This window comes from Fusarium keratoplasticum, chromosome 4 (assembly GCF_025433545.1).
Source record: "Fusarium keratoplasticum isolate Fu6.1 chromosome 4, whole genome shotgun sequence".
Taxonomy (NCBI): Eukaryota; Fungi; Ascomycota; class Sordariomycetes; order Hypocreales; family Nectriaceae; genus Fusarium; species Fusarium keratoplasticum.
This window is the reverse complement of record NC_070532.1, coordinates 1,041,580-1,066,176: the sequence shown is the minus strand read 5'-3', so window position 1 is coordinate 1,066,176 and position 24,597 is coordinate 1,041,580. Positions and strand designations below refer to the sequence as shown.

The following is a 24,597-nucleotide window of genomic DNA, read 5'->3' as shown; positions in this document are numbered from 1 at the left end:
TCCCGAGTTGAACCCGCCAAGAAATCACGGCACAGGCATCTTCTTCTCAACTAGTACTACTCTGAGGCACAGAGACACCAACCATCGGGTCGTCGCTCACAACAAATCGCTCATCCTGTGACTTGAAAGGCGGGCTGTTTAAAAGATAATCAGAATGAAGCTAAAGCCATGCTTAACGTTAAAGAAGTGCATGAGACCATCAGCAACTACATCCAAGCCGCTCAAGCATATTGCCTTGAACGAGGTCTGCTAAAAGAAACAATCACGGCAACGGCCACAGTGAAGAGAATATGTGAAAAACGAATCATCCGCATGCAAACGGTAAAAATATTACACATATGCACAAAGAAACCATCTCAAACTCTATCTACACAAACTCAATGCAGTTACCCGCCTTGCCTAGCAACAGACTGTGAGGTACAATTGGAGCCCGCACATGAACACACTCCTCAGAAGACGGATAATATAGATGCATCCCAAAAACGGGGTCCTTTTATGTACAAGATCTATCAAATCTCTCCTTCTGATAGGAAATATTGGCATCCCCAGCCACGAGTCCACCAAGACTGACACCATCCCCAAGGCCAAGGCCACAGCAATCTCAGGCGATAAACCTCAAGAAGTGAGCACATGACCTGCTCTTCACGCAGCACATTACATGCTCCAAATGCTTATCCCAAATTCCAAGCGTAGACCGTTCTAGAGGCTATATCGCTTCCACGATATCACAGCAACACCACGCCAAGAATACAACATCGTCACGACGGCCCGCGTCGCCGATACTCCCACCCCGGAACCGTCCATGTGGTGACACCGCTGGAACATAAAACCGACCTTAAGCCCCCCTCATCAAAGCCCATCTGATCCAGTCCCTCCAGTTCCGTCTACGGAGGCTACGTCTCCGGCCTTCGAAAACTTGATAAGTGCCTCCGCCGCCGAGATTGAGCGCAACTCAAAATCACCAAGACACTTGGCAATTCAGGTGAGGTAACAGTCTTGTTCATTTACTATGCCGAAAACAGAATTGTTTGCAAGGCAAGATTGGTGTTTGTGTGAGTATCGTCATCGGCATTGCCAAAATGAGGCGTCCAGTCGGAGCACTGCTACCCTTTTGACAACACCCGCCCAGAGGTGGCTGCGAATACTAACGCCTTGGCATCGATCTCTCCAAAATGCCAAGTTTACGGGACACTAGATTCGGCCCAGATCAGGGCTCCCACCCGCTTCGAGTTCAGCCTCAACGGCGAATCCTCCGGAAATCCGCCCCCAACCATCAACTTCAGACCATGAGCCAGACCATCGTCCACGGGCTCATTTCGACTCCAATCACCGATGCATGAACACCTCCTTCCGTAAAGAGGACGGGTCCTTCTGCGAGTACCACGTTACGCCACAGTCAAACTTCCCCTCGGCGACAGCCCTGCAGGGCAAAGGTGACCCCCAAAGCCAAGTCGTGCGAGACGTCGATCCCGCCAGCTCTAGACCCCACGGCCAGGGGCCCCGCCCGGGAAGGATCTTCGGGGGACGGTCCGGGCATGTGGGCTTCACATGGTTGCGGGTGGGACTGACCGCGGATGGGATACATCAGATGTTGTAGGTGCCATAACCAAGAGGCCTCAAGGTTCGTGTCATTCAAGTGGTGGAAGACCTTGTAAGTGCGTCTGCCTGGAGATTCACGTACGATTGAATACGGTTAATTTGGTGATGATATTTGCGAGTTCTTGGCCACATTTGCCAAACGAGTTTCTGGGGTAGAATCTAGAGTAGAGCGTATATACAGGATAATCACAGAAACAGGTGTAAAAAGTCAACGGCCGTCAAGCATTAACAAACTATGCGTCCAAGTAGGGCAAGATAAGGAACCAGATGATTCGGGGTATGAAGTTGAGGTGTGGGTGTAAGGTAAGGGGGTGTGGTGTGTATGACCTTTTGCGGATTGTTATGTTTTTGAGTATAGATGAACCTTGGATGGACTACCAAGTGCAGGCCTCCTCGATATATCGGACCACGGTTCCATGGCGAGCCAGAGCGGCGCAGGTATATCGGACATCGTCAACCATGGCCAGCGGCCCACAGGCCACGACAGTGGTTCCGCCGACAGCATGCTCCAGCTCCTCCTCGAGGATCTGTCTCACATTCATGCGCGAACCAACAGTGATGTGAGGCTCGATATGGCCCCATTTCGTGTCCGTCACCTCGCCCACACCCATCATCATGCTCTGGATCGAGTCCACCAGCCCACGACCCCGGATGCCCCAGTACAGCTTGGTCGTGCCCATGGGAGCGTACAGGGAGAGGGAGCTGTTGAGGGCCGGGAGAACGGCTGTGACACCGACACCACCAGCGATGCAGAGGATGTTGGGGTACTCGGGTGTGGGAGCAAAGTGACCGTCGTTGCCCTGGAGGTATGTCTTGCCCTCGTGGCCGTAGGTGCCCTCGATAAGAACAGGGATGCCGGCCTCGACACCGCACTTCTTTGCCAGCAGCTTGGTAAGGCCAGAGTGAGGTCGCACAAAGAAGGTGATACCATGCTGACCGTTTCGGGTGGCAACGGTACGGGTCCTCTGGACAATGCCAGCCTCCTTGGCAGCGGCGTCAGTGACGGACGTGGGAGACGACAAGGAGGGACCCTCGCTGTCAGAGTGGGAGGTGGAGTGCGGGTCGTTCCGAGGATGGCCAGGGTTGCAGCCGACGACGGAGAAGGGATGGTTCTCCCACATGCGCCAGGAGACGGTAGGGAAGTAGGCGTAGCAGTAGCCGTGGCAGTCAACGCCAGGGACGTCGACGCGGATGTACTCGTCGTCAATGCGGGTGACGTACGCCCTCTTGATTCCGTGCTTGCTAACACGGACGATGCGGAGGAAACGATCAAAACTCCAGATTGAGATGGCAATGTACAGCCAGATGTCGAAGCCGCCAGTTCCGTTGTACAGCTTCAAGATGTGGTACCACGAACCAACAACGGCCATGATGGCGAGGAAGATGTGCCCAATCAGGAACACCTCATATGCGATCTTCCGGAAGTGGTAGACGGACAGGGGGATGAGCAGACTGAAGGACAGGGTGCCGATGATGCCCCAGTACCAGTACGGCTGCTTGGCCGCCAGGGCATGGTTGTGGGCCTCGACCATGATGCGCAGCCACAGGAGGGAGTGCAGACAGACCTGGAGCGTGCAGATAGTGGCAACCCAGCGATGGAGGAGGAGAAAGGTCGAGTGAGACCAGTTGGTCATCCACAGAAGAAGGCTGTTTCGGCCGCCATACAGGATAACAAGGGGGATGTTGGCAAAGGCAATGGCACCAGCTCGGTTACCCATGTGCCTCATGAGCTCATATCTACGGTCGGGGAAGATGGCGTTGGGAGAGTAGCGGGGGAAGCCAGCAAAGCAAGCGGCGAGGTTGATGCCGATGAGATACGTGATGAAGATCATCTGCCCGCGGGTGGGGATGAAGCCGAGGCCCAGGACTGGCACGCTGTGCTTGCGTCCCCAGGCCGGAGGGTCGATAAAGAATGCGTAGAAGCGGCTTCGAAGCTTCGCCGGGAAGGGGAGCAGACGGAGAAGAGAGAAGCCGACGGGCATGACGACTCCGGAGAGGAAGACGAGGAGACTAGAGAGTGCAAGTCAGATATCACCGTCGTATCATGGACAAGGAGGGAGTTGAGCTTACCTGTACGTGGATTCGTTCTTGCCAACAGCCCTGTAACCCTTGACACCGTTCATGTTGGCTTCATAATCCTCGGGGCTAATCGAGATGGTGCGGTTAAAGACAGTCTCGATGGTTGCGTTCATCGGCTTCGGGGGCTTCTTGGGGTCGACGAGCTTGAGAGCGTCGGTGTACGAGTACCGCAGCACGACTCCGGGCTCTTCCTGCCCGTAGATCATGTCCGTCTCCCAGAACTTGAGGATCTTGTAGGCCTTGATGGTCTTGGGGCAATACGAGTTGATGCACCAGGCAAAGGACGTCAGGTAAGAAGTGTCGTTGGCCATGCAGGCAGCTGAGGGATACTGCTCGGCCTTTTCCTCGGGCGTCATGCCCGCGTACTCGGGGCAGTCGAGGTTTGAAGGCATGGCGTAGCGGCATCCCCAGCCGCAGGGGAGACTGAAAGACTCCCTGCCATAACCGTCGAGGAGCTCAGTTGCGGAGACGGCAGGCAGAAGCAGCGCCGCCGCCGCGAGTGTATTGGAAAGCAACATTGTGGGTTGTGCTTCAGAACAAGTTTCCCTTATGTGAGACTTGCTGGACACTGGGATCAGGGGAGTTTTGAAGAGTCACACAAGGGGAAGCAAGAAACTCTAAACCGTAGAGGTTGTTGGTTCTGCTTCTCTGTGTGATATAAAGTATAAAGGAAGAGTAGAAGGAATGGAGAAGGAGGAAGAAGAAGGTTGATGATGTCGATGGCTCCTGAAGGGATCCCAACAAGAGGAAGACGACTAGTCTTTATACCAAGAGATGTGGACAAATGCCTCGATCCTGAGCGGTCGGAAGAAAGTCAAGAGAGAGAGGTAGCATCCACCCATCCCTCGATCCATCCCAAGAGCCATCTTGGTCCAGTTCACCTCTCCCCTCTTTTTTTCTCTTCCGCACTATTTGGGGGGGCGTGGGTTGCTCCGTTCTTCCTCTCTACCCCCGCCCAGGTCCGATCGTCAAGAAGGGCACCATCTATAATGGGTCGAAGGTTAATGGTCCTTCCCATCTTTTCTGCGTGGGACGGTTTACCAGGTCTTGACGTATGGAGGGGGTCTCCCCCATCCCGCAGGAAGGGCGGTCATCAGGGCTAGACACGAACGACTCCATTCGTAAACGTCCGGGCGTGATATCCTCGCCACTGGGAGGTAATTGAGTCCATCAGATTAGTTTCTCCCTTGCTCGTTTTCCTCCAATGCCTGCTCGAGCAAATACATCCCATACCATTTACTATTGCCTTGTTTGGGACCATGCTGCTTCAACAAGCGGGATCCCTACCATGTTGAGCCATAAACTTGAACCTGATATGCAAAAAAGAATGAACACTGCACGGTTCTCTCCCACGCTCGATCCACAAGGCGCCTTGTCCTGTCGTCGTGTTCCCGATTTCCGTCTTGAGTTCCGCACGCCGTGGCCTCAACATACAACACAACACCAACACACGGTGAACTGTGTGCCCTGCTCGCCCAGGGTGGGAAGGGAAGTTTCTTTTCAGCTTTAACCTTAGATTACCAGATCCATGCCTTGTAGCAACAGAGCCCCGGTGCCGGTGGGGTCCCACACTCGTTCTCTTGGGGGGGCGTGTGTATGTCTGTCCCGTCTGTCTCTCTTACTCAAGAACATCGACCGTTCCAACACTTGAGGATCAGCCGCAGACCGGCAACTCGGCTTCGTCCCTGCGGAGGACTGGGTCCCCTTTTTCAGCCTCGTCTAGGTTACTACTGCTCTTGCCAAGACGGGTTATCAGATGGAGACTTGTGTGTCCCCATTCTCAAACGCATCCCGCAAACGCCGAGAAATCAACGGTCGATGGAAAGTCTCTTTTTTGCCCAGGGTCCAGCCCGGCACTGACACCCTCGTCGTCAAACTCCACCGGCAGGCATTCTCGATTTCTTCCCGAAGCGTACATCTCGTAGTCGCAGCAGGGTTCCAGGAAGTCAATGGGGTGGAGGGCCACTATAGAGTCATAGTTCCTCCCTCTGCAATGACTGACAACAGGTCGCACGACACACGACAAAGAGTCGACGATCCTGCGCACCACCCGCCGGCGCCGCCGTTCGACCTGGCCCCACTGCGTATACTCCGTCCCATGGCCGTGCCCGTGGGATGATGGTAGTAGCAGCAGTAGTAGTATGTGAGAGTAGTAATAGTAGCACTGGTGGTAGTCACTGTAGCAGCGGGGACCAGACCAGACCTCTCTCAGCTGGGGACTTACAGCCTCTTTACCTGGCCTTGTCATCTTCGACCTATGACAGAAGCCAACCGATGGTGCCCCGATGACCGCCGTGGATCGTCTGTCAAGCCACAACGGGGTCCCTTGATGTCAATGCCATAGGCTGTACCCCCAAGACGATGCGTTTCCTCTTTCGGTGTATTCGTAGAACTGCTGTGGCGCTGGCTATTGATAAGATGACATTTTGCCCATCATTACCTCGTTGAGATGGTTAAAAGTAATGCTTCGATCTCAGGTCCCTGGAACCCCCAAGTTAAAAAGAACCAATTTGCAAAGAGATACCCACACGATCGGGTCAACCAACATGTTCTCCGACTCCGGCCAGCCGGGAAACTACTTTGACGCCGTTGGTAGTTAGCATTTTGAAGATCGACTTCTTTCCCTTGGACCAGGAGATGGTCGCACCCCCCATCTTTTTGTTGGTTTTTGCTTTCATGCTGCCCTCGGCAATCCTCCGCCATTTTTTCTCCATGGGAGATTCGTCTTCTACTAGACCCCTTGAGGCCCATCTCCCGCTCCTTGTAGAACAGAGAAAAAAAAGTGATCAGATCCGACCTTTCTCAGCCCACCTATACCACAACGGGGAGGAGAATGGAAGGGGGGGTGGGTGTGCCACGATCTTTCAACAAGGTTCATGAAACGGCTCCGCAAGAAGGGAAGAGAAGGAAAAATGTCGTCTCATTTTCTGTGAGTTTTGACCAGGTCCAGGCCTTCAAGTCTAGAACCATGGAACCTTTGGGTAGCATTCGCGCGGTTTCCGAATCTGGATTGATAAGATAAAAAAGAGAGGAGCCACATGTGAAATATGCGCAAATGTCGTATTTTTTTTCCTTGTGAGAGGGAAAAAGTGTGCCACACTGATCGATAAGATGTTGATCGATAAGATGCGACATGATTGATAAGATGTCCTCAACACCACATGGTAAGGGTAGATCGGCAAGTCTAGCGACTTTCTAGTTTTTTCTTCTTTGTGCCTTATCCCCGACATGGTTTAACCATAGTTTTAACTCTGTAGCGAATTGCATCTGTCAAAGCACTAGATCAATAGCTCAGTTCAACACCCATCATCCCACGTTCTGCTCGTGTGTGCATGTCTTGTTACTTGCTCCGATGAACGGACTCCCTTTAAAATGCTCAACGGAGTTCGAGCCCGACAGCTGCCTCCCTTACCCGAGGAACAAATGCATCCAAGGCCTTCTGACAGGGAAATACCAGCATCATCAAGACCCCACGCGTGGCACATCTAGTCGGGATGATCTTAATCCAGATTATCCTAGTATGTGTAATCTAGCTCGGTAGTCTGCGCCCAAGTCCAAATCCCGGCCTGCTTGTGGCTTCGTGTGGTCCCATCTTGCTTGCCGAGCATCCGATTTCCTCGCGCCCCATGACTAACATGTTCCATTGTCAGGTCCTTTTCGTTTTCTTTCTCTGACCCTGTCTCGTTTCGCTTCCTCCATGTCGTCTCAGCCCTTTGTGTGTTCCTCCGTCCACCCCGTTCCGTTCCGTTCCACTCGTCGTCCCTGTGCATCATTCCCCCACGCTTCTGTTCTATACACCGCAGCTCTGCTCTCATACGGTCCAAGGTCAGGCAGGGTCTGACCTGGGAAGACCGAGCGGATGCAGACCACCGCCGCCCGAGACTCACATGCAATAGCTACACACACCTTAAGCCGCAAGGGCCTTCATGAACGCCCGACTCTCGCTCCCTTGGATCACCTTGGCCACGGGGATGAGGTACGCCTCCTCATGGCCGTCCCCAGCTTGCAAATACCGCACGTACGCCTGCGCGATCTGGAACCACCACCTCTTCTCTGTGGCGCTCGATCCACTTCCCTGCCATACCCAGATGGCCTTGCCGCCGTCATCGAGCAGAAAGACATCACTGTCATCCAGGTCATCCCGCGACACGCGCTCCGCGTCCTTGACCAGGTCGAATGAGAGCCGCCCCGAAGAGTCGCTGAGTCTAAACAGCTTCTTGTTGGACGCCTGATCGACAGCGCGTGGCTGAACCCGTGAAGAGAACGGTCTCGCACAGCGGAATCCTTCCCGTGGTGTTTCATCGTCGCCACCGAGAAGATCGACAACTCTTCGTGACCGGGATTCCTCCTGGGAGACGACCTCAACCTCGGAGTGCTTCGCGATTGTCATATCATGGACAACCTGAGCGGCCTTTGCCTTTTCCATCGGGCTGCAGTCCTTGCCCTGCCAGACCCAGATCTTGTCGTCCGTATCCAGGACAAAGACGTCGGCGTCGTCCAGGCTCGCCCACGTCGGGTCCACTTGGTGCACCACGACCCCATTGACATTGACGCCAACAGCCGGGTTCTTAAAGACGCGCAGCAAGGTGGGCGTATCTCGGGAGGGCTCCTCCTCCTCCACATGCCGGAATCCAGACCGCGTTCCACCAGCCCGGATGGACATGCGTGGGAATAGGGCGAGGAACTCATCCGACGGGGCCTCCTGGATCTCTCGGTGCTGAGTGGCAGTCCCCTTGAGGAACTCATCTAGCTCGGCAGTCTTGTACGCCGCCGTCCCCGCCTCGTCCTGCGATGTATGCTTCCCTAGCCAAAAGAAGATGTCATGGGCAAGCCTCTCGATGCCGTCTTTGCCGTTGATCTTTTCAGAGTGCAGCACGATGAAGCTGTCCCCGTCGTAGAACTGCCCATAATTCTCCTCGGGCCATTGGACCACCTCGAACTGCTCGATCCGCCAGATGGCTAGTCCAGCTTCGATGCCGACTTTGCCGTCATTCCACGCGGGCTCGGTGAGGGCAGAGTTGTACTTGACCTGATGGTCGATGTCGGTCCCGATAAGTTCCACGTTGCTGTCTCTGATGTCGTACTCTTTTGGATGGACCAGGCCATGGTTGGGCGCCATCTTTACGCCTCGTGAGTCAAATTCGAGGCTATTTGAGTTTCTGTCGAGGCGAGTGAGCTCTCTCTTCCGCCTCTGCCGCAGTATTTTCGTAATGGTTCGAGGTTGTTTCAACTAGAGTAGCCAAGGTTCCGGTTCCTTGGGAAGATGCGGAACTGCTGAATGCGGGGACTGAATGCATGCTGATTGGATCTTTTGAAAAGGGCCGCTGACTGAGCAGTACAGTAAGCTTAAAGTGCTGATCCCTTGTTTAGGCGTTGACGGTGAATCAGATTCGAGTTTGACAGATGAGACCGGTTGATCACTGCGGACCGGTTGCTGTCAGTGATTGCTGACTGCATGGGCGTTAAAGCTAGTTGAAAGAGATCTGATCAAGGGGTGGTATCATGAGAGCCTCATATTGCGTGCGACGGCGATCATTAACTGAGATAACTGGTTGCCTTGTGTCAAGTCGAGTGAGGCATCAAGACGGATAATGGGAGAATCAAGTTGATTAAGTATAAGGTGTAGGGCTGTCAATTGCATGGGACACAATTCTTCAGCGACCCAAGTTGTTTACAACACTTCCCACCATGACGGCCACCTCCCGATCCCAATTCGCATCCACCTTTGTCCTTGCCTTGGGCCCGGCGAGGGCGCTGTGTAGTTGTGACCCCTTGACTACAGCTTGGCGGATTGCGTCGCCGACTGTGTTCTTGTTTGTGCGGAGAGTCCTAGCCACCACACCTCCACGGTTCACAATATCCTGGACACGTGTGGCCAGGCTGCTAGCCATTGTCCTCCAGAAAAACGACGCAAGACTTCCTGTCTCGAGATGTGCGAGGAGGAACTGAAGGAGATTTGTTTGGCTCGGCTGGTTAGCAGCCAGGAGCAAGGGATGACTTGGTGGTTTTGTTGACTCAAGCACAGCCTCAAGAGAGACAATGTTCTGACATTTGGCCATTACTTCGCTCAACGACTTTTCCAACGTCGGCAACTGACCCAGGGATCGAGACAGAGCAGTGATGCTTGCCTGCAGCGCCGAACGGATAAACGTCTCGAGAGCCTGAAGGAGTAGTCGTGGAGTCCACTTCTCAGGCTTGAAGCCAAGAGTTGGCGACAAGAGATACAGGGTAGTCAGAGCAGACACAGTCCTGGATTTGGTCTCGTCGACCTGAGCAAAGGTTGAAACGGACTGGACCGAGAACTCGCGAATGATTCTCTCCGCACGTTCACGAACTGATCGCTCGATTGGCGTAATGACGGTGTCCTGCAGGCTTCTGACTGTGTCGACTCGGTTCAGCCCGAACCCCTCCTCACCTGGGGCCTTGCGGTCAAGAACCTCTCGAAGCGACAGGATGGTGTAGGCGCATCGTACAAGAGCTCGATGGTCTTCCTTGCCAGACGCTCCAGAGCCATTTCCAGGCAGTTCAAGCTCAGAGTGCTGGACCTCCAGCTGTCGACCAAGCTGCAGACAGCGTCCTACCGATCGACCAAGCTTCAGTGTCTCCCAGAGCCTGAGAGCCACAAGTCGAACTTCGTCGGCCTCAGCATGCTTATCGATAACCTCCTTCTCGAGTTGGCGGTAACTGTCGTTGAGACTCTTGATTTGGCCATCCAACTCGGCGACGATATGCTTGGAAGCTTGGGTCTGTTGCTGGGTGTAGTTGAGCAGCGGCACCGCCGAGCGAGTCGTCAGGACGTCGATATGCGAGTCAATCTCTTGGGCATCGAAAAGAACGCGGGATAGAGGCGTGGAGAGGTCGAGGGGCGTGTCGTTGGGGTTGTTGGTCGAGACAACGAGCGAGTTGGCAAAGGAAGCGGGGGAGAAATCAGGATCAAGAAAGGTTTCGTAGTCGATGTACGAGGGCTCCTCGTCCGCTGTAGGGTCTGCCGCCATGATTGATTCTTTCCGGGAGGTTCAATGGGTGTCGTCTTTGTGGCTGCGACCGTTAAAGTTGGTGATGTTAATTTTGGTGTTGCACACACACAACGAACCTGAGCTTAAGGTTGGTGGATGTTCTGGAAGCTTGCTGGCCTTTTCGGGCATCGCTTCATCCTCGGAGGTACGTACCCTTTTCACCTGACTTGCATTGCAGACAGCGGGCGCGGCTCAGGTCCTGGGTCCTGGCAGCAGCACCAAGAGTCTGGGGGTTAGTGGGCGATAGAGGCCCTTGGCACAGCAACCAATCAGTGGATCCAGTGCTTGGCTACGGGCCTGGCCACAGCGGAGGGCCTGCAGTAGCTGCAGTGAGGTCATCGGGGCAAGGGTCGATTTGAAGATGAAGATGAAGCCTCAGTTGAAGGCGAATTCGAAGCGCAATCGGCATTAAAGACGGGAGGAATGAATCAAGAGACATTACCTCGGTTACTGTATTGTATACTTATCTACTCAGTTACTGTACAATGTCGCTTGATTCATTTGCTCTGCGTCATCTCATCTCCCATTCCGCGTATACTTGTATGAGAGAATTTCGACCCTCCCAACGGACCGCTCGGCATCCCCACCTCCGCAACCTCCGACAGAAAATGGGCCAATCCCGTCGTGTCAGCCGCGAGGCTTTTCCCGGTCGCAACGGCACGTCCGGCATTCGCGGGCGATCCAACCACTCGACGGGCAACGGGCGCCTCTTTTGTTTTTTTTATTCCCTCCAACCGCCAAGTTTTTTCCATCCTTCTTTTTCCTTTCTTCATCTCGACATCTTCAACCTGTCCCCGTTGAGATCCTCGTCGAATTGAGCCATGTCCCTCCGGTGCTGAATTGCCTCGCTGCTTGACAATTCCCTCGATACCCCCGTCCCCTTGCAAAGGGCGAATTCGCCCCCAGTACCCGTACCCGTACCCGTATCCTGCATCACGACACTTGCAGCGCATCGAGACAAATCGGCCGCGGTGATTATTGCATACTCAATCGATCGAGACGTGAGACGAACAGACAAGAGCCATCAAGCTGCCCATCATGAGCGGCATCTACGATAATGCCGCCTCTATCCAGGCGCGCGACCTCTGGCCATGGCCCAAGGGTGATGACGAGAACGACACCGTCATCCAGGGTCTTCACTTCAACCTCACCACCCTCAAGCACTGGAATTACACCTGGTACAGCAACGAGACCGTCTCCAACGGCTCCAGGTGCTACATGACCAAGGCCCCATACCTGTTCGTCGACCTTCTGGAGAACGGCACCTTTGTCAACTCGACCAAGTGCTACTCGGCTATCCTCCCCATCGGTACTCGCGGTCACGTCGGCATTGGCTTTGCCGTCGCCTTCGGAGTCGCTCTCGTCCTCAACCTCACTGTCCTGGCTAAGCATGGAAAGACATATCTCCCACGCGAGAGTCGCTTCTATCCCATCGGTCGTCGCTGGCAATGGTACTGGGCCCTGTTCGTCTCCGCCACTGCCCTTATCAGCTTGTTCGTCGGCGTGGATGTCGACCGGTATTACCTTCAGGAACTGCCCATCACCGTCAGCGTCTTCTTCTGGTATCTCTTGTGCATGGGAACTGTAGCCTTGACTTGGGAAGCGGTTCGTCACTGGGGCTCATGGCAGGAGCGCCAGTTCATCGATCCGAATCCTTTCGTGTTGGCCACAGACGACCGTCGCGCCAAGGTTGAGTTCTACTTGCCCCTGTGGTTCTACCTCTGGCTCTGGTTGGTAAGTGTCTAATAAAGCTCTAATCAAATGATAAGTCAGGCTAACCCGTTGCTAGAACTTCTTCATGGTTGTCCCTCGTAGCTGGAAGTTCACTCAGCTTCAGCGCTCCCCCGAACAGATCCAAGACAAAGCCATCCCCGGTGCCACCAATGTTCGCTTCAAGATCGCCGCCTTCTTCCTCTTTGTCTCGTGGCTCACCATCGTCTACTCGCTGCGCCACTCGATCAAGCACTACAAGCCCCGTAACCGTGGCATCTTCAATCGCGCCGTTGGCTTCACCCGCGCTGTGCCCCTGCGCTTCTGGCTCATCATCCCCCTCTCCCTCGCCACCATTGCCTATCAAGCCTTCATCGCTTGGGAGTTCAAGTTTTCCCTCATCAAGTTTGACGGAAACGTCGCCGTCATCTTCTGCTGGGGATACCTCCCTGCCCTCCTCATCCTCTACATCCAGTTCTTCTACGGCTTCGCCAGTCCCAACGAGGACAAGGAACTCATTCGTCAGAGGCATGAGCGCGGTGAGGCCATCAACCGCGAGCTCGGCATCGTCAACAAGCCTGCCTGGTGGAGCCGCGTCAGGGGTGACCATCTCCTCACCTTCAAGGACAAGCTCACTCGCAACGTCCACGAGATTGGCGGCGGCAGAGCCACCGGTCGACGTGTTGAGGATGCCGCTGAGCGACACGTCCGAGAGGAGGCGTGGGCCAATGCCAGAGACGAAGAGGATATTGAGATGGCGCACATGCATCGACCCCTTGACGCTGCCAACAACCCGCGCATCGACCGCGCAGGTGTCAGCGCCCTTCGCCCTCAGGCTTCGCAGACCTTTGTCGCGCCTTATACCGGCAAGAACGAGCGTCGCCGGCACGAGCGCACCATCCAGGCTGTTGCGGGTATCCTCTTCCCCAATAACCTCGCCGAGGAGCGAGCCCGCCGTGAGGCCGACCTGGCTCTCGATGGACCGCCTCCATACAGCGACAACGAACCCCGGGGTCGCCCCCGAACGACGTCTTCGGGACGGACTGGATCCAACGGGCGCAGCAACAGCACCGAGACGACCAACTCGATCACGGCTCCGCCCCAGCAGGTCAGGAGCATGCTGGACGTCTAGGTTCCAGGTGCGTCCTGTTGTAGACTCCACGGGGCCTGCGGAACAGGTCCCGAGGCAAGGTATCAGATTCATGATTAGTACTGCATGTTGTTCTTATGCTGGGTATATCATAACGAGATAGGCGTCTGTATTTGCATGACTTGGTTGGATTTAATGCGGTGTTAGATGATGGCATGTCCCCTGAACTACACTGGCATTACATAGTTATATAGCTAGATATGATTTGTATATGAAGACGATATGTTTTATGATTCATATCATTTTAATTATGTATGACTTCTTCTCTGACATGTCCATCTGACTGAGCTGGTGTGTAACGTTGAACGTAAGGCCATCTATAGTCAGCATTAGTTAGAGACACGACATGCCATATGTACCCGAAGACTGGTTTTTCTTTCTTTCTTTACATGTCATTCCGTGTATGTTCGTATTAGCATTTCTCACTACTCGTCATGTTATCAACTAGACCCATGTCCTCAAAGCAGTGTTCCTGTCAGCCCTCTGGCGCAGTATCTTGAAGCCATCTCGACTACCCTATACCACCACACGACACAACAGGGGATGGAGGGGATCGACAACTTGGAGAGAACGATTCAAAAGATCGACACTAAGACCATCATCACGTCAACTCTTACCTCTTCTAGAAGCCTGATGTGCAGTAGCATCACATGTGTGTGCTGACCTGTCTAAGTTGACATGATGGATCGATGCTGAGCCTCGCCACCACCATGGACCATCTAAGCACTCAACCACCTCTCAAACAAGGCAACTTTTTCCCACTAACGTTAGGACAAATAGTGTGGTGGCCTGTCACAAGAATTATCCCGGCATCATGGAGCCTTTATCTTTGTAAAAAGCCCCCCCCAAAGAGGCGGCCTCGGGAAGCGTCACACCAGACAACAGCGTAAGCAAAATCCCCGAGTGGACGCCATCAAGAGGGGCAGTCCGGACGTGCCGACGTGGACATGGTGATTGAAATGGCAGCCGCCGAGGAATCCCAAACGAAGGAGAAGGATGGATGTAGGGCACTTCTGGAGGAATGGAGGCCCGTCAGACCCGGCTGAATCTCCGCATTGCCTCAAGGTCATGGTCAAGGATTACCCCGATATGCTTCCAGGTCGCACAAGAAGATCGCGAATGACGGGCTTCCATGTACATGCCAACCCATGCCATCCACGCACGCACGCGAATGAGGATACTTGCATGAAAGATCCATGCATGCAGCCATGATACGTAACAACGCAGCTGTGCTGTGCTGTGTCGGCCACAGGTCCGCCCCTTGGCCTGCCCCGATCCCGAAGAGCGGATAGGAGGACTCTGCCCTTGGCTGCATTCGGACGGACTCGCTGGGCGGAGAGAGAGACAGGCGGCGCATCTCGTGGCAGTCGAATCTAAACATGGCGAGCCAGAGACACATGTTTGGAAGATCCACTAGAACAAGCAAGGGCTATGGAATTTTGGGTTTGAGTATAAAAGAGCGGTGTAGGAAGCAAGACCCGAACAAGAGAGGTCAAAGACGAGACGAGACAAGACGGGACAAGACGAGACAAGCAACTGCTGTGGACCTCCAGCTAGAGTGGTCCGTTCGCTGGGCTACTGGCTGTGGCTTGGAGACAAAGACAGGACAGGGCAGGACAGGGCGAAGTTGGCGGCTCTCTGATGTGTTGCGTTGCTAGGCACACTTCCTAGGCACACTAGACTAGACGATAGTCAGCCAGTGCCTGAGACTTCAAGAAACATGCCGAGCGCTTCAGGGCGACTCAGACTCAGTCATGAGTCGCGAGACGAGGCTGGGGAAGCTGATAGCCACCCGCTGAGCGCAACAAGGAGCACAAGCACAGCACATCAAAGCACAGCACATCAAAGCACAGCACCCTCTTGACGATGGATAACGGGCGCCGGCCTGGCGTTGGCCGCATCAGAGTCCCTTGCTTCACCGGCCGCCTATGATGAGTGGTGTCCCCCCGCCTATCGAGTTGTCACATGGGGTGTCGGAATGGGCGGGCGCGGGGGCTCAAGTGCGTGTCTGAATGGAGTCGGTGTCGTCAACTTTTACTTGGTGTGCCAGTCGAGCAACCTCTGCGGACGATTTGGGCCAAGGGCGTGCAGCCCTTTTGGGGGCCAAGTTCTGAGGGTGGGTATCTCTGTCGTCAACCTGCGCCGTGCCTTGCATTTGGTGGCATGATTGGAGAGCGGGCCAAAGGCTAGATTGAGAGCTCGGGCAGTAGCCCAGGAACGATCAGGGGACTGGGAGCGAGATGGATGTTTCATGGACAGCGATGCGAGGGCATCCTGCATAGATCCATCCGCTGGGACTGCTTGTTGTTTGATGCTGACAGGCAGCAAAACTCTGAATACCTCCAGGCTGAGCCGCTTGGCAACTTGTGCGCCTCGCTGGAACTTGAATTGAGTGTGGTACTAGCTCCCTTCCATGGCCATCGAGAAGTGCTTGTCTCGACGCTTTCAACCCAATCTTGGATTCGACGTCTTGACTGGTCCCCAAACAGGAAATGTCAATCAATCTACCCAGAGACTCGGCGTGGGCCACGCCAGCAAACCTACCACCATGGTAGCACGGTCAACCAGCCACGACCGACGACAGTTGAGGGAGAGCAAGACCCTCAATGTTGATCGCCAACACCAAGTGGAGCTGTCATGGTGAGGAGGCGCAAACGGCGGCAGCCCTAGAGGCGGCTGGTTGCGTGCCTTTAGTGCAGGCAGGTTAAATCCCCCATCCTTGGGACCCCATCGTGACCCTCGGCGCGTCTGCGAGAAAACGGCGGCAGGCGGTTATGATGCAGGGAGGCGGAGGCTCATGGAGAGACCGATGGGAAACGCTACTGTCGCACGTAGAAGGGAGCAGCTGCGGTGCGGTGAGCCAGTCTGTAGCCTGCCGGAGCCATTCATCAATCTCGAATTTCCATGATCCATGGCTGAATGTGGAAAATGAGGAGATTGAGGCTGGAAGTCTAATCGATAAGACAAAGCGACTGGATCGCCACAAAGATCTAAGCGCCAATGGCAAGGTCGAGCCGGCCTGTCGTCTGCAAGAGTAAACATTGTCGATTTCTTTTGGAAGGGATTCCGATCGACTTGGCGTGTTAACGTGCTTAGCGCCATCTCTGAGGTGTAGGTGTCGATTCGCCCGGGAACGACTCTTGATACCCGCTGCTGGGATCAAAGGGTGCAAGCAAAGAATTCAGGGTACATGCAACATGGTGATGAAGCATCCAATTGCGAGTTGGAGATTGATAGAGGAGGGTTTCTTTGAGTGACGATCATCGTGGAGGATTAGACCCCCCAGCGCACGGATCCATTAACAGGACAGGGGGAACCCTGGATTCAGGGCCCAGCTCTTATCGATAGAGGGAGGGTCACGGGATGCACTGATGACGGGAAAGAGGGGAGCAAGGAAGGAGGGAGGGGGTGGGGTATCATCAATGGAGGGGTCGGAGAGGAGAGGGGAGGGGAGGGAGGGGCAGGGAAGGAGCGAGCGAAGGAGTGCCTGCTTGAGCCACCAGGAGCAACAGCACCATCTGACGTTGGAGGAGATGCTAGACTATCACGCGGGTTACACATACAATGCAGAGCAAATGACAACTATTCGATCAACACTCCTAAGCCGTGTTTTTGCTCAAGACTGTCCTTGCGTTTTTGTCCACTAGCATCTGCCGATAGGAACCGTAAAAGCACGGGCAATACAGTACCTAGCTTGAGGTTCCAGCTTCCTTCCAGGCACGGCTTCCACCACATCCCGTCCACGTCGGCGTCCACGAGTCCCAACCACCTCGACTTCGAAAAGATCCACCAAAAGTCAATTTCAATCGGCCGCCCCCGATCTAGGTGACTTGTGACGGCAAGTGGGAGATGATGGTATACGAACGAGTCAACCAGGGCCATAATTCGCGGCTCCTCAGGTGGCCGGAAACAGGCCCTTGAAAACATGTACACCTCGGTTCCTGTGCAAGGGCGACTATCTCCGCTTCCAATATCGCCGACGGTATCGTCATAAATCTGGGCGTCCTCGATTGGCTACAAGGTGTGTCCCGTGATCTCGAATTGACTCGAGCAACGGCGTTGCAAAAAGGTACAGCTCACTGATCAGGCAAACAGACGCCGCAGTATGTAAGACAGGTTGAGGCTGCAGAAACGCAAGCGCGCACAATGCCAATGTTACACCAAAGACCAGATGCCAAATGCTTACAGAGGCTGGCTCCCACATAGTGACCGACCCCTCCGAGCTGCTGGTGCGAGCGCCGCCGTGCAACCACAAGGCCGCTCACTACTCACTGCCGCATTGTATTCGGCCAAAGGGACAAGGCTTAGGATATCGATAGTATTTCCTTGCTCCAGCCTCCCTATTCTTGAGGGGTTCATGTGGCTCTGCTCTAAGTGCTCGGACGGGTTCCTTGGCCACGGGACAAACTAGCCACGATCCACCAGGTTTAGGCCCGTCCACAAGCACACACCGCCGTGAGACACGGGCCTGGTACATGCCGTTGAGGGACATGTTGGCAAGACGAGGAGCAACAGCATTAACGACAACAACAATAGAAGCAACAGCTTGTGTCTGTATTTCTCTCGGACCCTCTGCCACGTTCGTCGGGACGATTTGAAACTTGCTCTGGGGGCAGTACACAGCACCAGGCCACAAGAGCTCAATGCGTCATGCGAGGTCAGCACTGGGTTCTTGCACGGCATCTTCGGCTGACCCTGGGAGGTTGATGATTAGCCTAGACGGCCAGCCTGGTCCCCTCGATACCTGACAGTACCTACTTGCACGCCATTCGTATTTGTTGGTCAGGGCACGATGGCAATCTTCAAAGCGAGTCTCCACGCATGGTCAAGGCACCTCACGTCATTGCTCGCTCCCGGCCGCCGCCCCAGCGCGGCAGATGATGGGAGGGTCGATCGCGTTACAGTAGTCGGTCAACCATGTGCTCTCGAGCCTTTTTATCGCTCATGGCCATCGTCCTCAATGGTGGGCATTTTAGTCGAGCAGGCCGTCAGTTTCAACGCGAATTACGGAGCAGCAGAGACATGCAGCGATGGACTTGACGAGGGGAAATCCAACGGCCTGAGCAGGTGGCGGGCAAGGCCGTGTTCGCAGGGTTGCACTCAGCTGGAGACGCAACTCTGGATCCCCGCACTAAGATGTTCATCATCGATTCCATCTCATGCCCAGCGAGCTGCGGGATCCAGGCACCATCACATCACAAGCTGCCTATCATCAAGCCTACAACCGCAAGCAGGTCGTGCTGCATCAGACGTTAGGTACGCGGTGAGGGGTCGAGTATCAGATTGGACGGCATGGGTAAGCCGGCCGGGCGCTTCCAGGGCCAGATGACCTTGAAGCCTGCCGGAGGTCCCTGGAAAGACTCGGGATGGATGGGGATGGGCAAGGGGAAGGGAAGGGGCCCTGAAAACGAAAACGGATGTCCCATTTCGTCGACTCTGGATCCCTCTTCTGGCATGCCACGAGTGTGACTGGAGCAACCTGAAATACGCAGTCGACGATTCTGTACAGATACCGGAATCGTGCTGTCCTCGCAGGACAAAACCGGGGACTTGCAAGGTCAGGTCAATCCGCTGGGGCCCGCCCACGGCCCCTTGCGGCCGGCCAGGGACGGCTTCGCTTCGAGTCAAGCAGAAGATTTCGGCTCACCATGCCACTGGTTCGAGGTTTATTTTTACATCGCACAGCAGCGGCGGACGGGTCCCCTGTGAATCAAAGCGCCGCCTCTGACCCTCCGTGACATGGCCCCTGGCCCACTCAGAACAAGTCGAGGACCCAGCCCCTCGCATGCATGCTGGACCCAACTGGGACGGCCATGTCGCGAAGCCTGCATGTTGGTTTGTGCCCTGACCGAAGAGAGGGCAGTGGACGGTGGATAGTGGACAGTGGACAGTGGACAGAGGATGGCCCGCTTCACGTATCGAAACCTTTTGGCCAACGTGTTGTGTTGTCGGACCCCGCAGATTGATTGCCTTTGGAGCGACAGAATCAACGTTTCTGGGCTTCGTCATGGCAAAGAGGAGAAGTCGCAAGGCTGACGAGATGCCATTTGAAAGGTTCAACCTTTTTCAAAGTACCAAAAAATTAATGACCCAGCTGTTACTCGTGGGCTGGAACTAGCTGGGAACCGCGTCCACACAGGGCTTACAGGGGGCCATACCTCGCATGGGTCATATCAGGTACTGGACGCTATGTACCTGGCCCGCCCCCTGCTAACCGGTGCAGGTGACCTGTACCTGACGTCTCTGACATGGCCGGACTGCGTGTTTAATGCAGTCGGTTGCTGAAGTTGCTCCGTGTTCTTGGGCGTACAGGTCGTCCTTGCGCAGCCTGTCTTGTCCTTACGCAAGCCGCAGAATTATTCAGCGAGGGGCGCGGTGCGACTCCAACGAGGGTGCACATGTTGGATACCAGACCCGTGTGCTTGGTTTATCATACCAGGTACTAATCGAAGCAAGAAGGCCAGAGCCTCGCTCGCTCGCTTGCCGCCCACTCCCCATCCCCATTCCACCCCATCTGTGAGGGTAAGAAGGAAGACGCAGAGTCACCGCTCTGGACATGGATTCGACTCTCGTCACTCGAGCAAGCGAACGAACGGTCGCAGCGTGAAAAGCGGAGCTTCTAGAGTATCCATCTGGCTTGCTGGCTGGCGCCTGGAGACGAAGACGGCAGAACCCAAGAAAGAGCGCCGAGCATCCAGTGCCAGCCTCGATTTACAGCCCTAGGGATTAGGTTCTCGTCCGTCTCTCGCACACAGGGTGATCCGGGTCGATGAGCATGACAAAAGCGAGGGCAACTGTCCGAGGTGGCTGGTCTCGGGGCTGATTGGACGGGCAACGCGACTAACAAAGACTCGGGCTTAGTTAGAGTAGGGGAAGGGAACTGGGCGACTCGATCCATGCCTCCATGCCTCCATCCACCCATCCCATCCATCCCATCCCATCCCGGATCCGGACTCCACCGATTTGGGGCGGAAAAGCAACCATAGACATACATCATCGCCACGCTTGCCCCTGCGGCCCTGCCACTTTTCCCTTTGGTGCCCCTGTCTCGACTCACGAGTCGCAACTCTGTGTGTGCTCTGTTCTGCCTGTCAACCTTTTCATCTGCGTCACGCACCTCACCTACGCCTACAGTACCTGCTGTCGGCTCTCGCTTCTTCTTGCTGCCTTGATGAACACTCGGAGTTGGCGAACAGCAAGCCTCGAAAGGCGTCAAAGCAAACAGACTTGAGAGCATCCAGAATCGAGCCGGCTGGTCGGACTCTATTGCTCTCACTCTCACTCGCTGCAGAGCCCCAGGGCCAAGCCAGCAAGTCAAGTCAGTCAGTGTCAGTGCTACGGATCTAGGCCCTGGCCTGGCTCGCTTGCATCACCACTACGCACGCCGCCCTCCCCCACCGGCATTTCTGCGCCAGACCTTACTGCGGCGTTGGTAGGAGTCTGAGAACGCCTCTTCTCATCCTCTTACAACTCTCACACACGGTCTCCCTGTTTCTCCATCCTCGCTGTCTCTCCCCCCCTCAGCTCCCTTACTTCTATCCACCTCCCCCCTCTGGGATCCGCCCTTAACTTCGACTCATCCCGCCCCCCGCCCTAGGTCTATCTCTATCTGACGGACGTCCTGCCCCTCCGGACTACAACCTCTTATCTCCATCCTCCCCCGTCGGTGCCTCTTGTTCGCTTGAGGTGTGCGCTTGCCCGACAAGAACCGCCCCGCGTCCCGCTGACCAACTCGCGGGTCAACTCGCAATTCTATTCTCAGCCTCATCACGACTGCTGGTCTGGTCTGGCCTACCAAAGTGCGAATAACCTAGTCCCGACAGCATCTAGCGGTACACAAGGAGTACCCGACCGGCTGCGCTCTCTCGTGCGTGTGCGACATTGACGTTGCACCTTTACAACCCTCTTTTCTCACCCTCTTCCGACTGGTGATCCCGCGAAACGACACAGCATCCATCGCACCGCCGTCTGTACCTAGCATCGCCATCGATAACACCCCCGACCTCTGTCGCCATGGCGGCCGCATTCCGACCAGTGAATTCGCCGCTGGCAAACCCCGTCTCGCGCGAAGACGTCATGGCTTCGTCGCCCGCTACCCCTCGACCCAACACAGCGCCTCACACGCATCCCTCAAGACCTATCGACGACGGTGCGACTCCGACCCGAGCGACGTTCAATGTTTCCATGGCTAGCCAGAAGCCGCTCCCCTCCAGCCCGTTCCCGCAGAGCGTGCAGGTACCCGATTCAGCACCTAAACCGAGGATGCCTAGACGCCATAACTCTCGACACTCTAACAAGTCGGCGGATTCGGGCGATGTGGAGATGGACGATTCCGATGGAGAGACTGGCACGATCGAAGAGGGCCAGGCTTCGGACGAGGAAAGTGTCGGCGCCGAGGGAACACGATCGAGCAAGAAGAAGAAGTCGCAGCGCTTTTACTGCACTGACTACCCGCCTTGTAACCTGAGCTTCACCCGAAGTGAGCATCTGGCGAGGCATATCAGGTGCGTCAACTCGTATTTTGCTTCTGAAAGTCATGCTTACCGGAATCAACAGGAAACATACAGGCGAACGGCCCTTTCAGTGTCACTGCTCGCGACGTTTTTCGCGGCTGGACAACTTGAGGCAACATGCGCAGACTGTTCATGTCAACGAGAATATTCCCATGGATTCGCTGGCAGCTACCGGTTCTCGGTTCCAGCGTCAGATGCGACCGGATCGTGTACGGCAGGCTGGAAATAGAGCGCGGGCATCTACTGGTGGAAGCGCTGGCGGGCCACAGCGAGGGCATTCCAAGTCCTTGTCTACTTCTAGCATCACGAGCGTTAGTTCTGTTGGCTCTGCATATAGCGTTCACGCCGATGCTCGTCGAAGGCCCGCTCCTCTGGTGATGGCTGACCCACGATCGCGATTGTCCCTGGAGTCGTATCGAAGCGCCGCCGATAGCACCTATTCGTCCTACCGACCTGCATCCCCAAGCGACTTTGGGACACCAACCTCATCCAACTTCTCGACCGGACAGAGCAGCCCTCGATGGGTTGCTGGGGTTAATTCTCCTTCTTCTCACTCACGATCCCAGAGCATGTATGCCCCTGGAACTCGGACTCCCGGCCGTCGACTGAGCGTTCCTTCTGGTGCTAACCCGTTCCAATCGCCATCGGGTCTGGTTGCAGGAAGGCCAGTCTTTGGACCTGGTGGTGCTAATGCTTCGAATGTGGGCGCTTTCCCATCAGCCAACGGTATTGTTGCGTCCCCGAATGCTTCAACCGCTCCATGGCCACCGAGGGAATCAATGTCTGAGAGCGAATGGCGTCGACGGACCTGGCACCCGGACAGCCGCAATGTTAATGGAAACCCCAGTCAGCTGAGCTCCGTTGTGAACCAATCTTCGGTTCGCCCGAACCCGCCACCGCCGATCGCGAATCCCGCAACCTCCCAGTCGTCATTCCGTCTTCCAGGTATCGAGTCGTTTGACCCTATTCCTCCTCGACCTGGAAGTCCTGCTAGGAGGCCCCCATCGCCCATGGTTATTGATTCCGAGGCTCACCCACGAGCTGCTTACCAGCCGCACCTTGTCGAGACGCCCATGCAGGACGAGAGACGAAATCTCAACATGTACGACGCCAGCCTGCAACGTGGTCTCAACCGTCTCGATATCAACCACAGCACTCCACCTCGGGACAGCGCTGGAGCATGGGCTTCTGAGGCAAACAAGGCAGTACAGGCACAGGCTGAGCAGGTCCGACTTAATCCCCCAACTGTCCGGTTCGAGGACCAGCCTCCTCCAGCCTATGCTGCTCCCAAGCCTGCTGTTGCAGCGCGGGCTATGCATCAGCACACCATGTCTGCTCCGTCCATCACGACAACACGGGACAGCAAGCGTCACGGTTGGTACCATGGGCCTGTCTCTGCTCATCGGGAGGGCAGACCTCAAGAGCAGCCAGACCCTCGGGTGGCCCATGTTGATCGGATGGTGCACCCCAACTTTACCGGCTTCAGCGGGTTTCCTGTTAAGGAGTCGCCACAGCACCACCAACAACCTCCACCGCATCCTCAACAGCAGCAGCAAGGCCAGCCTCAACACCCGCAACAGCAACCAGGTCGACCGGGTAGTAACGACTCTCTGGGGCGTTTGGAGGCTCTGGTAGCTGTTGCAACGAGTGAAGGGTCAACCGCTGCGGCTTACTGATCGCGAGCATCGGCTCTCGACAATTCAGTCGTTTCTTCCACACTCGCCTTCTTCTCTCCTAACTCCTCACACTCAGCCGTTTCCGGACGGCAATGATTTTAACGACTTTATGACGAAATTCCTTTTAATGTGGGCATCGAGCTTTTGTTTTGTTTTGATTTGTTTCAGTTCCGGAAGCGGGAATGAAGCGCATTACGGCATGACTTGTTTACATGGACGATACATGAACTCTCTTTTTCCTCACTCAAGCTGACGATATCCCTACTCTCGGATGGTTTTTGATGTTTACGGACTCGAATGGCAGCATATACACGATATCCCAGCTCCGCAGCTCGCTTCAGGGACCGACATTCACTTCAACTTTTCTCCAAATTGAATCTGGGTTGGATCATGGGAGTTGGCGAGGCAGTCACGACTTTTTAGATGGTTTTTCTTTTTGGGTTATGTTTGTTTTGTCGAGGGCATCTCGACTCATCCCCTATGAACTGGACACGGTCAACTGGGGCGAAGGAGGACTTTGTGCGTCGATACGATACCCTGATTTTGGCTGGGATTATATGGGCACGGTTTTGACCAATTCTACGAGTTGAACGCACGCTCTACTCGACGACGTTATTCGCCAGAATCACCGGCTGGATCGTACTGGGGTCAAAGTATATATGGCCTTTGGATCTAGACCGGGGATAGGCGAAGGTACCTTGTTTGCTCGGCATGACACTCACGGTTTGGGCGGGTGGGTTTGGAAGTGATACCCTGTGATGGACTGTTGGTTGCGGAATGGATGGATGCACGGCTGGGTGGATGGACTGTTTATGGGTTACGCTCAAGATGTTTAGCTTAGACTTGTTTTCTCA

At 55.1% G+C, this 24,597-nt stretch overlaps 5 protein-coding genes across 5 annotated transcripts; 2 read left to right on the top strand and 3 right to left on the bottom strand.

The window, feature by feature from the left end:
* Nucleotides 1-1,973: 1,973 nt before the first annotated feature.
* Nucleotides 1,974-4,196, bottom strand: NCS57_00542800 (Ferric oxidoreductase domain-containing protein; the record flags this gene model as incomplete). Its single annotated transcript, XM_053055347.1, has 2 exons — nucleotides 1,974-3,609; nucleotides 3,670-4,196. The coding sequence occupies 2 exons, from the start codon at nucleotides 4,194-4,196 to the stop codon at nucleotides 1,974-1,976; spliced, it is 2,163 nt and encodes a 720-aa protein (XP_052914302.1).
* Nucleotides 4,197-7,585: 3,389 nt separating this feature from the next.
* On the bottom strand, nucleotides 7,586-8,797 carry NCS57_00542700 (uncharacterized protein; the record flags this gene model as incomplete). Its single annotated transcript, XM_053055346.1, has 1 exon — nucleotides 7,586-8,797. The coding sequence occupies one exon, from the start codon at nucleotides 8,795-8,797 to the stop codon at nucleotides 7,586-7,588; it is 1,212 nt and encodes a 403-aa protein (XP_052914301.1).
* A 535-nt stretch (nucleotides 8,798-9,332) lies between these two features.
* Nucleotides 9,333-10,673, bottom strand: NCS57_00542600 (Conserved oligomeric Golgi complex subunit 5; the record flags this gene model as incomplete). The annotated part of the gene is made up of 1 exon (XM_053055345.1): nucleotides 9,333-10,673. The coding sequence occupies one exon, from the start codon at nucleotides 10,671-10,673 to the stop codon at nucleotides 9,333-9,335; it is 1,341 nt and encodes a 446-aa protein (XP_052914300.1).
* Nucleotides 10,674-11,732: 1,059 nt separating this feature from the next.
* Nucleotides 11,733-13,536, top strand: NCS57_00542500 (uncharacterized protein; the record flags this gene model as incomplete). Its single annotated transcript, XM_053055344.1, has 2 exons — nucleotides 11,733-12,428; nucleotides 12,484-13,536. 2 exons carry the CDS (start codon nucleotides 11,733-11,735, stop codon nucleotides 13,534-13,536), a joined length of 1,749 nt encoding a protein of 582 aa, XP_052914299.1.
* An 8,031-nt stretch (nucleotides 13,537-21,567) lies between these two features.
* Nucleotides 21,568-23,743, top strand: NCS57_00542400 (uncharacterized protein; the record flags this gene model as incomplete). The annotated part of the gene is made up of 2 exons (XM_053055343.1): nucleotides 21,568-22,058; nucleotides 22,111-23,743. 2 exons carry the CDS (start codon nucleotides 21,568-21,570, stop codon nucleotides 23,741-23,743), a joined length of 2,124 nt encoding a protein of 707 aa, XP_052914298.1.
* Between the last annotated feature and the right edge of the window lie 854 nt (nucleotides 23,744-24,597).